This window comes from Molothrus aeneus, chromosome 5 (genome assembly GCF_037042795.1).
Source record: "Molothrus aeneus isolate 106 chromosome 5, BPBGC_Maene_1.0, whole genome shotgun sequence".
Classification (NCBI taxonomy): Eukaryota; Metazoa; Chordata; class Aves; order Passeriformes; family Icteridae; genus Molothrus; species Molothrus aeneus.
Window position 1 is genome coordinate 55,595,173 of NC_089650.1, and position 13,537 is coordinate 55,608,709.

Below are 13,537 nucleotides of genomic sequence, written 5' to 3' on the forward strand. Positions count from 1 at the left end.
ACTTGAGGGTAAGAAGCCATTGCAGCCAGCAAAACTGAAAAACTGACTAATTTGACTGCAGCAAAGTAGTTCACAAGAAGTCCCCATCACACTTAACACACAAGCACAGTTCCATCCCATGTATCCCACAAAGAGTCTCCAGGAAGAAAAACAGAATGAATACCAAAGCCTGAGAGAGCAGGCTAACAGGCAGCCAAGGCTCACCCTCATCCAACCAGAACACTGCCAAGGAGACTGATGTCCCCACAACTCATCTGAAACAAATCCATACTCAGGGATCAAAGTGAGCATACAAGCAGAGGCTCTATTAAGTCAGCCAGAAACATGTTAATATTCTAGACAAAAAATACCAGAAAACATGCACACAGTCCCTTAGAACTTTCACCACTACAAGGTGAGTTACTGAGAATTAGCTTCTGAATAGATTAAGCACAACTGTTTCAAACAGATGGCTTGGATCCTGCTAAAGATCCAACTGGTGTTACAGAGGAGACAGGACTGCTGGTCTTGAGCTATGAGGAGAAGCCTTCTCTGCACTCTGCATAACAAGCTTGGAGTACTGTTTCCTCCTGTGCAAGGAAACACTCCACATCTAAGAGGATAATGATTAATAGCCCAGATATTACATGGGTGTCAGGAAAGCAATTAACTTTGAATCAGGGAGAGGCCTGCAGACTGATACAACAGACCTCTTTGAAATGAAGGGAAGGAGTAGGTGGGGACAGAGTAGGCAGAATCAAAGCCAAAACACAAACAGCATCTCTTCTTATTCTAAAGTCACCATCAGAGACACAACAGAAGGTGAAACAACAAAGCATGACCTAAAAAATATACCATGAAACTCCAGCTTTTTCAGAAGCACACAGGCTGTTGAACATGATAATATTTTGTGTACCCCAGCTGGAAAACCTGCTCCAGGGCTCAGGAGCAGAGTGAAGCCCTAAACCTGCAGGATGGCAAGATGCACAGAGGAAATCACACCGACCACACAGGTGCAAACAAATATTGTGCCCTACATAATGCTAGATTTTATGATAAATAGTATATTCTCATCCAAATTGTCAAAGAACTTAGTACATTCCCACTCACTAAAAGAGAAGTTAACTAACATTATTTGTGTAATGCTCTACTCAATGTGTGCCCACGTTTCTGCTCAGTGATTTTTTCCAAGAACACACCAGTCAATCATTACAAGAGGAAGGATCTGTGCTTTATTTCTCCTCCTAACCAAGAACAACACACAGGACAAAACCAGACACAAGTACGAGCTCAAAATATTCTCACAGTGATTGAATTCTAGGGGTAAAACATCATGAATGCCTATGTGCAACTTTTTAGCCTTTTCCACCTCTATTTTCAGGATCCTGAAATTGCCTAGGTGGCTTTGGATTTCATTTGTACCAAGCTGTTCCAATCTGAATTGGACTGGTGAGGTCAGCAGCACCTATGATTAATGCAGGAGCAGGGAGTCTACCAGGCAAAAGACTTAGCTGAACTCCATAGTGAATAAAACCAGTCTTACCTTTTCCCCTCAGGCAGATTCCCCATTCCTGTGCTGACATAGCTACTACTGACCTCAACAGTCCAATAATCAAGAACCTGTGAACAAACAGAAAAGGTCACTTGTATGCAAACATCTGCTGAAGTGCATGCTTAAAGTACACACAGCTTTGGACCTATCCACTACTTCCTCCATGCTCAGCCTGCTGCAGTTCATCCATTACCACACTGCCTTCCTCAGATTTCTCCTCACACTCTCCACATTCTCCACCACAGCTCCAACCAACAATCCTAAAAAAATTAACTAACCAAACCAGAGAGCAAGTACTTAGGGGTGGTCCCTATGATTTTTATCTCCTTAACTTCATAAACAAAACTTCCTAGGTAGGCAGCTACAAGCAGAAAAGTTCAAAATAACAGGCAGAGTAGGTCTTCATACAACTAGGAACAGCAAATAAAGCACACTGACCTGAACCTTAAACATACAAAAAAATGCCATAAGAATGGGTATTTCTTTCCTACTATCACCTATTGGAAAAAAGGAGCACTAAATCTGACTTGAGCCCTCTGACTCTGGGATTCTGCTATACCATTCTCCACCAGCTAGAAAAGAATTTAGGCTCCCAGCTGTCCCTGTTCCCAATTGCACTCCAGTGACATGTTCAAAAAGGCAGTAAAAATATTCCCTGCCTCCAATATCTCATGTAGGCTCTGTGCTTGTTATATTTCTAGATTGCTGAAGTTGCTACAGCCTTCTTGTCATGGCTTTCATCATAATTTATTTAGTCAGCTACCACTCTTCCTATAAAAATCTCTTAAGTACTTTATTAAGTATATTTATTAGCTTCAATAAAGAGGTTTTGCTTCTGAATTTCTTTAGGCACTTTTAATATAGTAGCTTTTTTTTTTCCTTTCCTAACTCCTGATAATTTTTACAATTGGAATGTTGACAATTTTTACAGCTGCAATGTGAAACCTATGCTACAAAAGCATGAGAAAAAAAATTGCAACATGCTTAGAAGTTAGTTGTCTTTAGCATCAGGATCATCTAACTCTTCCATAAAGAAATTATTGAATCCTGACTGCCTATTCATTTTTGTAAGCTAATGATAGAGTAAATCAATAACTCTGTTTTTACCAGGTTAAGTACTGCAAGCTCCTCCAAGACTAGTGCTGTAAAACCTAAAGGGTCATGGTGTTTGAATTTTCATAATATTAGATAAAAACTCCAAAGAATCACAGATTCCAAGTATTGTAGTACCATTATAGGTTTTGAACAAGAATCAATGGTAATTTAAGGGAGGAAATCAGAGGGATGCAAACAGGAGCTGGTCTGGTCTTGTTTCTGAGGCTAAACTGCACCACAAGGCATGAGAACAGGATGGCACCAGTGCTCCTGCTCCCTGCCTGCTCCTCTGGGCACAGCAGTTCTGCTCTGGTACTGCACTAGGCAAAAGGAGGAGTACTTCCAGATCTGCTCATCTCTTGCCCTTGGAAATGAGAGAGATGCAAAAGCAAGAGCTGATGAACTGCAGAAGACAGCTCAGGGAAAGACATTAATCAAGGCAATTGCTGTAGTATTCAAATACTGCCAATATTTAACTTTACTATTAGAATAAAGTAATCGATGGCTTATGAACAATGGCACTGCTCACAGCAACATATCAGTCCTAACAACATGAAGTTATTTAATGACACTAAGGTCACTTTCATGCTTTTATGACCCTCAACTTGAAGGAAAGAAGACAGTCAGAAAAGAACAACCCAATGCAAAACTTTGACATCCACCCATTTATTAGAAGGGTGGTCAGTTCAAGATGGATTTGAAGTTCAAATTATTGGCACCTTCAAGTAGGACTAAGTTCAAAGTTCTTATCTGGTGAACCAAGAGCAAGAGTGCTAAAACTACGAAAACATACCTAAAGAATTATCCAGTGTTACTAAGAAAGGGAGATTGGTCAGTCTTTGTAGGGTTCTTGCACAGAAAAAGTATTTAGGAGAAGGAACAGGAGAGAATTTCTTATGAGCAAGCAGAAATTAAAAAGATTCTTCCACTGGCACATGCCAGCAATCCGTTCAGTAGATGTTTCTCAGAGCAGCACTCACCAGAACACATTCCCTATTTACATGGCCACAGCAATGGCAACACAACCTGTGTAACCCCAGGCATGTTCTTCTGCTCTTTCCAACTTAGAATGCATGCCCCTGTATTCCCAGAGAAAGGCAGCAAAGCAGAAGAGCTGTGGCTCAACACAAACACATACCTAATACTCCCAGCTGCTGGGAAACAATCTTTTTCCAAAGTGATCATATGCATAGACACATTAAAACCACAATCACTGGTTTTGCTTCCCTTTCAAGGGAAGCAACAGTACAGAAAACCACGTACATGAGGCTCCCAAACAAATGAAAAGAGAAACAAAAGGGCTGTTACTTCTTGTTTCTGCAGGTTAGCCTGCAGAAACTCCCACTTCTGGGAAAAGGCTTGAAAACTCTTGCCATAGGGCTCCCACTTATGGTACCAAGTTTCTAGAACTATTTAATTTTGTCTAGACTATGAAAATATGAGTGATGTCAAGGTGACTTTAATTTTAGCTACACATTTTTGTTTACACAGCAGGTTTTCCACCATTTCTGGCATCTCCTGGTTCTGCGTCTGTCATCTGGAGACTGACAGCCACTTCACTCCTGCCTCAGAGACAACTGAGCATGCAGCTGCATGTGCTTGGCTGGCTGTTCCTTAGATGAGGGAGCTCCTCAAAGCCACCACTTGAGATGAGACTTGTGGAAATTAGACCTTCCCAAATAAAGTGTTGAAAAGACACCAGAAAGTTCTAGAACTGACACCTGAAGCAATTGCCAGGCCTTCAGGGAGAAGAAAGGGAATCCTTACTTGCCCCTGAAGACTGTTCAGCCTTGCAGTGTCTGACAGCCCCTTTGCTAAAAGCATCAGGTATTCCTGCCTGGAAAATTTTTTTGGCTGGAAGTTGTCTTGTCACTCAGAAGTAGAAGTAGAATATGCTTGTTGCTGTAGAACACTCACAAAGGATGAGCCCCAAGGTCAGTGCCAGGTGGTCCTAGAAAACATCAGCTCTAATGAGAACCAAGAAGCCATTCAGATTAGTCACAGAGGACAAACCTCCTCCAGAGAGCTGCTCCCTTGCTGAATTACACTGGAAAAATCAAGGAGGAAGGTGGAAGAAAAGTTCAGGCAGAGAAGCTGGGTTGATGACTCCTGAATACACACAACTAAAAAACCCATCTACAGAGGAGGGGGGGAAAAGCCCCTGAGTGACAACTAAAGGACTAGCCCAAGGTAAAGGCAAAAAGTTGCATTCATCAATAAACATAGACTTCTATTTTTTTTTATTAAATTTACACAACTGCTTCAGTGTCTGAGCTCACCAGCACACAGCCTCATGAAATGATGGCAGAACTCCAAAGAAAGTCAACCCAGGTGCAATCCCTAGGGCACTCATGGGGACTCCAAACAAGAATCTGTGGTTTGAAAGGGAGGAACACAAAAGGAAGTCTGTCCCCAACTCCAGATGAGGCAGACACCCTTACTGTTCAGCTGAGCAAGAGACCAAACCTGGGGGGAAGTGGGAACACACTGGCCAGCCCCATGGCTAAAAGCATGTTGTGGCCCATCCACAGCCAGCTGGATGGGGAGAGGGGCTCTGGGGTCACTGTGTGGCATTTCATCTGTGCCAGCAGCATGGCTAGAAGGGATTGTGAAGGAAGGAGGGACAGACTGTCTGAGCTAAGAAACCTAAGTTCAGTGACTGGGTATATAAAAAGCCAAAATAAGAAACCACCTATGAAAAAATCCCCTCCAGAACATGCATTTACTTTGAATAAATCCTTTACAAAACCAGTCTAAATCTGACAACAAATCAGAGGAAGATCAGAAATGGAAAGAAGAGGAATGTGTGCTTTTAAATCTTCATTTCTACAACTATCATGTGCAAAATACATTTTAGAAGAGTTTGCACCCAAGTTGCATCAAAAGACTTACAGAGAGTTTAGCAAAAGTAATCAGATGGCTCCAGACTCATCCAGAGCTGTGTTAGACAAGATCTCTACAACAGAATTAACAACTGCTTCTTTTGATACTTGTTCACAGGCATAATCATTGCAAAGAGAAGCCCAAAGGTGGAACTCTGCTCTCCTGATGTGCATCAGTCACTGGGTTCAGGCTTCCAGCAGCTCAATGCAGACCCATGCTCTTCACAAGCTGCACACCAGAAACACTGATTGTACAGGTCAGATGTGAAAGCCCACTGATGAAGACCCAAAAAGCAATTTTGCAAACAAAGCTATCCATCAGGCCCATTATACCTCTGTGGGGCCAGCATGCCACACAGCCACAGTTTCTCACTTTGAGTCCAACCATCTTAAGTAGGAATCACCAATTTTCAGAACTTCTGTAGGACTTGCAACCCAAAAGCTTACCATATTTGAATGTAATAATCCCTAAGATTCTTAAAATACTATTTTTAAAAGAAATCAGTGTATTTTAAAGTAAGATAGATATATTCTATAAAATTCCCCTTCAGAGCATACATCTGCTGTAAGTAATCTTGAAGTCTACTGATAATGAGATAAGGAAAAACATAATTTAAAAGACCTCCTCTTTTCAGCACCTCCTTTCAGGGTTTCTTTTTCTTTTTTCATTGCTTCTCAGAATACTATTGGCAAAGTACAAATTAGTATGCTCAGAAAAAAAATTAGGTGCAAGTTCTGACAGTGCAGAGCACGAGACAGCAGCCAGCAGCTCGAATCTGCTGCTTGGACTGTCCCCAGATACCCTGACTTGTGCCTCTGCTGACAGGACTGGTGCAAACTTCAGCCAAACAAGTCACTCAGACCCAAGAGTTCCAGCTGAACGATTTGCTGCCTCTAACATCACAGTAAATGGATGCTACTACTGTTTCCTGCAGCAAACAAAGCATTCTGAAAATAAGCCCACCTACAGTGCCACATGAATTTTTCAAGGTAATGAAACACTTGTGTTTAACACTACAAGCTTCCTTCAAGTTGCCTTTTTATCAGGAGTAAGAAGACCATAATTTCAATTTTATGTCACCTTTGAAATGGATGCTTTCTGTATTTTTCCAAAATAAACAAAGATAATCCAACAGGGATTATATTTTAACAGAACAGTTTGACCAAGTACAGCGAAAATTATTTTAGAAAAATTCCCATATTTTAAAGACAGAAAATAAATTCAAGGTTTCTGAACTATGGGAATTAATTTCTTTCTTAAGTTAAATAAAAACAATAGCAAAAAGGCCAAAACATCTCCCTTATGACTTTAAAGCGTGTCCAGAAGAATCAAAAATCCCAAAATTTTTTTGGATATAACTCTGTGTACTTAGTATTTTATTCTGAAATGGTCACTAAATATAAGGTAGCAACATTCCTGTGCAAATTGCTGATTTTTGTATGACACCATCAGACAAAACATTAAAGGAGTCAGTGCTTACTGATGTGCCAGTGAACTGAGCATAGTACTCTGTATCCTGTCCAAGGCACACAAAATTAGAGGACTTCAAAATATACAGTTTTTAATCTTAAATTAATCCTGGTACCCTGAAAGATTTCAGCTCCAATCAGAAGCTAATGTATCCTTCCAGATGCTTTTGCCCAAGAATAGATTAATCTCCTAAAATACAGAGATTCAATCCTGAGCACACACAGTAATGTCAGTACCTTTAGGTCCTGGAAGCTTGGGTGACCATCTGTGGGCAGTGACAGCACAAGAATCAATTGCAACAACCCAGAAACTTCTCTCCACCCCCTTCCATCTCTACTGCCAGCTTATACTAACAAACCACTGTCTCCAGAGGTAAAAATAGCTATGAACCTCTGGACTGAAAATTACAAGCATCTGTCAGAAGCAGCACAGCATATTTGGGGGTTGAGGGTGACTCCAAAATGTACCAAGGTATAAACTCCTTTAAAAAAACCTGGTGGACACTCAGTTATAAAAACAGACTGAAGCTTCAGAGCTTCCCATATCAGGTTGCTGAGGGAGGATGGGAAGATTAATCTGGTTTTCCCAGATAAAAATACACTGAAAAAATACCTGAAAAAGCTCAGTCATATTCAAAAAAAAAAAAAAGGTAATAAAAACCAGCACACATATCCTAACCTTTCACAGGCAACATGTCATACCAGGTATTTTCTAGTATTCCACAGCATATCTAGTAGTCCAGATTATATGGCAGACCTGTTTTTAACCACTTCAAATATCATACAGAGTTTGCACTACACGATGCAAGTCCTTTGGATAAATTTGGTTATTTTTGTCCTTTGGCATTGAACCTTATTGTCAATAGAAGCCAACCCCACCAGGGGAGCCACAACCATATGCCAGAACTTTTCACTCCTGCCTAATTCCGTGTACAGTCTTGTTTCCTCTGCTCAGAAAATGACCTCCATATGTAGTCAAAAGATGCTACCAGATGCACTACATATGTCAGATTCAAATATAGTCTTTCAAAAAAATACTAGAGACATTTTGAGCACACTGAGCAGTCGCTTAGATTGTGAAGAAACCTCATGTATGAAAGACAGGAGTAAAGGAGAAGATAAGGCATCTAACCAGGCAGGTCCCCATTGCACTGCAGACTCAATAACATACACATTCTGTAATCCTAAGTAACTCTGCTTTCATGAGAGCTTGGGTAATGTGTGCATTAAGTAATGCCTAAGCCACACATTCAGCAAGAAAACAAAACCTGAAAAGCTGATCATTATTTGAGCACCATTTATTCTGCATGCCAAACAGGACAGGAGTATCTAATTATCCAGCTAATGATTGTACATCAAGACAGAGATGAGCTATGGAGGAGCAAGCTCAATGCTGTCACTTCCTGAGCTCTGCTCCAACTGCTTTCCTTCCACAGGTGGTATGCAATGTTCTTGAAAAAGTAACCTGAACAGCTCACTCCCTGAAGCACCATGCCAACACCCACCTACACCAGCTGTAAGCTTAAAACCTTCAGCATCCCCAGATGGCAGAAGGATAAACAACACCCATTGCAGACAGATGAGCTGTTGGCAAACCATGGCCAAAGGGTTCAGCAAATTAGGACATTGGACCGATCACAGCCTAAGAAAGAAGTGATTTTGCAAACATGGCTGTTTATTATTATCCTTTCTAGTGTCTGGTTTAGCCCCAGTGAGTACTCTTCTCACTCTTTGCCTTCCTGCTCAAGACAGCAAGTGTTCAGGAAAAGTAACTCTCATCTCCAGTCATGCCTGGTTCCTGCTTTTATTGTTTCAGTTCTGGCATGACCTCAGGCTTTGGGACAGACCAAATATGAGCCAAGTGAAGAGCCCAGCCTTCCTCTCAGGCACAGTAACCAAACTACAGCAGCCAACACAAGAGCAGGAGGCCTTCACCATTATCAGATGCCAAAGGTCCAAACACAATTTGAACCAATAACTTCTTTACCTAGCTAAGCTCATACTTATGAGTGTTACATAGCATGACACATACATAACACATGAGTGTTACCAAGCTCATGCAATTTCCTAAATGTTTGGATTTTGCCCCCATTTGCTGTAAGGAATATCTGTCCAAGTGTTGCACTCCTGACATCTGGCTCAGACAAATTCCTAAAGAGTCCAGGGCACCAGAACTGCTTGGAAATGGGCAGATGGGAGGGAATAACAGCCATAACCTTCTTCTTAAGCCATTTAGCCTGCAACTGTCATGAACTATGTATTTAGAAATTTAGATCTGAAAAGATCTAAGGATATTCTAAGCTCATGCTGAACATGTTTTCCCTTTTTATGCATTCTCTATATTTTGTATTAATACTGAGGGAAAGAAGGACAGAAAAGGGAACATAACGGTTTCCACCATAAAAATCTATTCAACATATACAATAAAAGAGGATTTAGGCTCGTCCTTGAGAGAAAGTCTTTATTTCCAGAAACATCTCATCCTGTAATGGCTGTAGGAAAAGGACAGTTTTTCCATTTCAAAACAGCTCTAAGGAAAAAAACAGCTCTATGGTAAAAAATGGACAAGACAGACAAATGAGAGATGTTCCTCATTTCAGCATATATCCTCTGGTTTTCAGCCTTGAAAGTTTAACTTTATTCCTTTATAAATCACAGTCACAAGAAAAAGAGCCATTTTCTCACACAGACAAAATTAACACCAATCTACCCTGCCACCAGCAAGGGCAGAAGGAACATCACCACATCTGCTTTTACAGCACCACAGTACTGATCATAATACAGTAATTCACTTAGTAAATGCAAAAAAACCCACATGTATCTGGAGTAGGCCTTTTGATGGGCAATTTGCAGAGAGCTATAGGAAAGAAACCTAAGAAATGTATAAAATTATACACAGTTAAGAAGTTTTTACTGGTTTTCAGGTAGGAAAGCATTTGTAATACTACACCCCTGCACCCTCACATTTTAGCACTTTGTATTATTGCTGAAGTGTCACATTACTGAACAGACTTCTCACACCAACACTAGGAAGCTCTGGCTCACTTTGGGCAGTAAAATGATAGTCAGAAGTCTCCAAGAGATGAAAGGGAAGAAAAAACTTCCACCAATTTCTAATGCCTTCATTAAATTATCCAGGCTCCCTCTGGTGGGGGATTTAATGTAGAGACTGTTCTTGTTTGCTATATGAGAACAGCTTTGAACCACAACAGGTTTTTTTCTTTTGTAAAACAAACCGTGTTACAACTGGACTCTGCAGTTCCTGGAGCCTCTTGTCATACTTAACCACAGCAACCTGAAGTAAAGCTTTGTTTCTGGCTCTGAGCTACATCACATAAAGAAGAGCAGTCAGTGATTAAAAAAAAAAAAAGCTAAAACATCACATTTTTAAAACACAAATTGTTGTCTTTGTGCTCCAAAATCCCCAGAATATTTCTCCTTTCCTATTTCAGCTCTCCAGAGTCCCAGCAGAACCACCACCTCTGCCCCTGATGTGGACAGAGGCCAAAGAAAGATTGCTCTCCCCAGGGCACACAAGAGATCTAGGGCTCCTAGTTTTCATTTCTGGTTATATATTGATTATAATAAGTCCCGGGTCTCATATCTCTCCAATAATTTGAATATCATTTATTTGCACAATGGTCAGACAATTCCAACATGCCTATGTATCTCTCTACAAAACACACACACACAGGAGTCAAGCAAACCATCCATCCATTTCATTTCTCTACAGCCCCTCAAGTTGTCATTGTAACCAGTTACAGTAAAGGAACACGACAAGCTTTACAAACACAGAAAGACATCACTTTTGGTATTTTTAGTATCTACCAATATATATATGTACTACATATTGCCATCAAAACTCCTGTTATCCATACAATCTCATAGTCAAATTTAGTTTTGCCTCCTGAACTTCATTACCAATATTATCAACATTCTGCAGTCTAAAGTCTTGAAATAAACAGCAAACATGCAGAGAGGTAGCATTCCAAAGAAAAAAATAAAAAAAGAACCATCCAACTTGAGGTAGGAAAACTGCAACCCGATGTTGCTGTACGGGAAAACCAGCATGAGCCTTTTCATGGATGGAGACAATTTTGTTTCTGACAGCCCTTATTATGACTCACTAACTTTTCTTCCTTAATAAGGCCACAATTTGCATCAGAGAAAGTGTGTCTATAACAAGCCTGAGGACTCAGAAAATTATCCAATGGCTAAGAAACATAACTTTGCTACACAGACAAAAACAATCTTAGTTCTCAATTTGTCCTCGTGCTTTCAGACAGAAAGGGATGCAAGACTATGCCTGCTATAGTCCAAGAATTCTGATTAACCTCATACAGCCTATCTTAGATGATGAGTATAATTCAATTACTGCCAGATAGGATGGCAGCTGAAGATGAAGAGCAACTCAAGCTTGAGGGCTATTTAGGATATAGTCGGCACAGAAACCAGTTTCACAGGTCAGAGAAAACAGTCCTCATCACTGCAAGTTCCTTGGGACAACTACAAAGTTTTACGAGAACCCACTGCTTGCAACCCATACAGGAAGGCAAATAAAAAGCAGCAATTCACGTTCAGTATATTAATGAAATCCAAAGCCTTCCAAAGCAAGCGTTAACTTATTCAGACCAGGGAGATTACGACCTCATTTTGCCCCAGAGGCATTCCTTTAGTGCCCAAGTAAAGCTATGCGGGGAACCAGCAGAGAGGTATTTACAGTTCAGAAAGACAGACGCGATCTCCTCGCCCCTGACTTCCCAGAACCCCCTCAAATGCAAAGCCTGCGGCGTGCGGTGTCGGCACTGACAGACCACCCTAAACATGAAACCGCAGGAAGGATGCGAGACCATTCTCCTCGTTCAGAAAGCGGACAACTCTCCCAGCAACGGGGCAGGACTACACCACCTGCAGTAAAATCGAAGAGGGCAAGCACACACCCCGTCCCCTCGCACACCGCCCGGACCTCGCTCAGCCACGCGTTCCCTCGCCAGCTCCCCAGCCTTGGGCACTCCGGGACTACTCCGCCTTCTGCTTCACCGCAAGGGGTCTGCGGGAGTGCAGGGACGGGCGATTCCCGGCTCGGTCAAACCGGCCCCGGGGGAGCGCTGTCCCCGCCGGGCTGGAGCCGGGTCCCCGCGGGGGAGGGAGCCGGGCGGGGCGGTGCGGCACTCACCGATGCCCAGCCCCACCACCACGCGTCCCGCCAGCAGCGTCTCCTTGTCGCGGGCGGCGGCCAGCACGCCGGACCCTGCCGTGAAGAGGCCGCTGGCCAGCAGGATGCAGGGCCGCCGGCCGCACAGCCCGTTCAGGACGCCGCCGGCCAGGGCGGACAGGGCGGCGGCGCCCACCGTGCTGGAGACGAGCAGCTCCTGCCAGAGCGCGTCCAGGTTGAGCTCCCTCTTGAGGAGGAGCAGCGCCCCCGACACCACGCCGGTGTCGTAGCCGAAGAGGAAGCCCCCCAGGGCGGAGAAGACCGACACCACGTAGACGAAGCCGGGGGTCTCGTCCTGCTGGAACTGGCGCCGCGCCGCCCGCTCCAGCTCTCCGCCCGACGCCGTGCTGTTGAGGCTGGAGCAGGACTCGGCGGCGATGAGGCTCCGCTCGCCCGCCGCCGCGCCCGAGCCGGCGGACCCGTCCGCCTGCCGCCGCCTCTTCTCGCCCATCAGGTTGCTCAGGCTCCGCAGCGTGTACTCCACATTATCGCTAGCCTTGCGGGACATGGGACGGCCGCGGCGGCTCCCGCCCCGACCGGGGGAGGGCAGGGGGCTGAGGCGGGCGGCTGCCGGGCTACTCAGACTAGGTCGGCGGGGCTGCCGCTGCTGCCGACGCTGCCCGTCCTCAGCGCGCCCGCCCCTCTCGGGCCACGCTCAGCTGGGTCGCATCGTCCCCCCGCCGCCGGGCGGACTTGAGAGGAAGTTGCCGCCGCTCCCAGCGCCCGGGCGGAGCTGGAGGCGGAGGCAGGCGGGGACAGCGCCGAGCGCGGCCCGGCGGGCGCAGGGGCGGGCTCGGCCGCGCCCCCGCCGCTCGCGGCCCGGAGCAGGCGCGGCTCGGAGCGCCTGCGCACGGAGCGCCCCCGCCGCGCTCGCTCGCGGGCGGCGGGGCTGGCGGTGGCGCTGGGGCCAGGAAGGAAGTCGGGAGGGAAGCCGGGAAGGAAGCCCTGGGCGGGTGGGCGCCACGCAAGCCCGGGGGCCGGTCCCCGAGCCCGCGGAGCTGTTCCCGCTGGCAGCCCCCGTCTGCACGAGGAGCAGGGACCGCCGGCCGGGGCTGCCCCCCGCGCGGTTTCCGCACTGCCTGGGGAGGGCTGTCCGTGTGCCGGGCGCGTAAGGATCGCGGTTTGCTTAATAACTGGGTCGTTTGAACGGAGACAGCGTTCTGCGTCCGCTCGTTTGTCATTTTCTGAAGCACGGGGTGACACTGGCTGTGCTGCTGAGCGCGGAAGTAGCGGGTTTTCACTGCTGGGATCTCCCGGCTCTCTTCGTCCAAGCTCACTTGCGGAAACCATTTCAGATCGTTAGTGTCGATTTACTGTCCCACCTCCCCTGTTCGCCCTGTTCTC

At 44.8% G+C, this 13,537-nt stretch overlaps 1 protein-coding gene across 1 annotated transcript in view; it reads right to left on the reverse strand.

Moving 5' to 3' along the window:
- SLC2A13 (solute carrier family 2 member 13) overlaps positions 1-12,847 on the reverse strand; it is a 146,994-nt gene extending 134,147 nt beyond the window's left edge. The window contains exon 1 of the mRNA XM_066550801.1: positions 12,155-12,847. Within this exon, the coding sequence (XP_066406898.1) occupies positions 12,155-12,701 (547 nt within the window). The 5' untranslated portion in view covers positions 12,702-12,847. The remainder of the gene's footprint in view (positions 1-12,154) is intronic.
- Between the last annotated feature and the right edge of the window lie 690 nt (positions 12,848-13,537).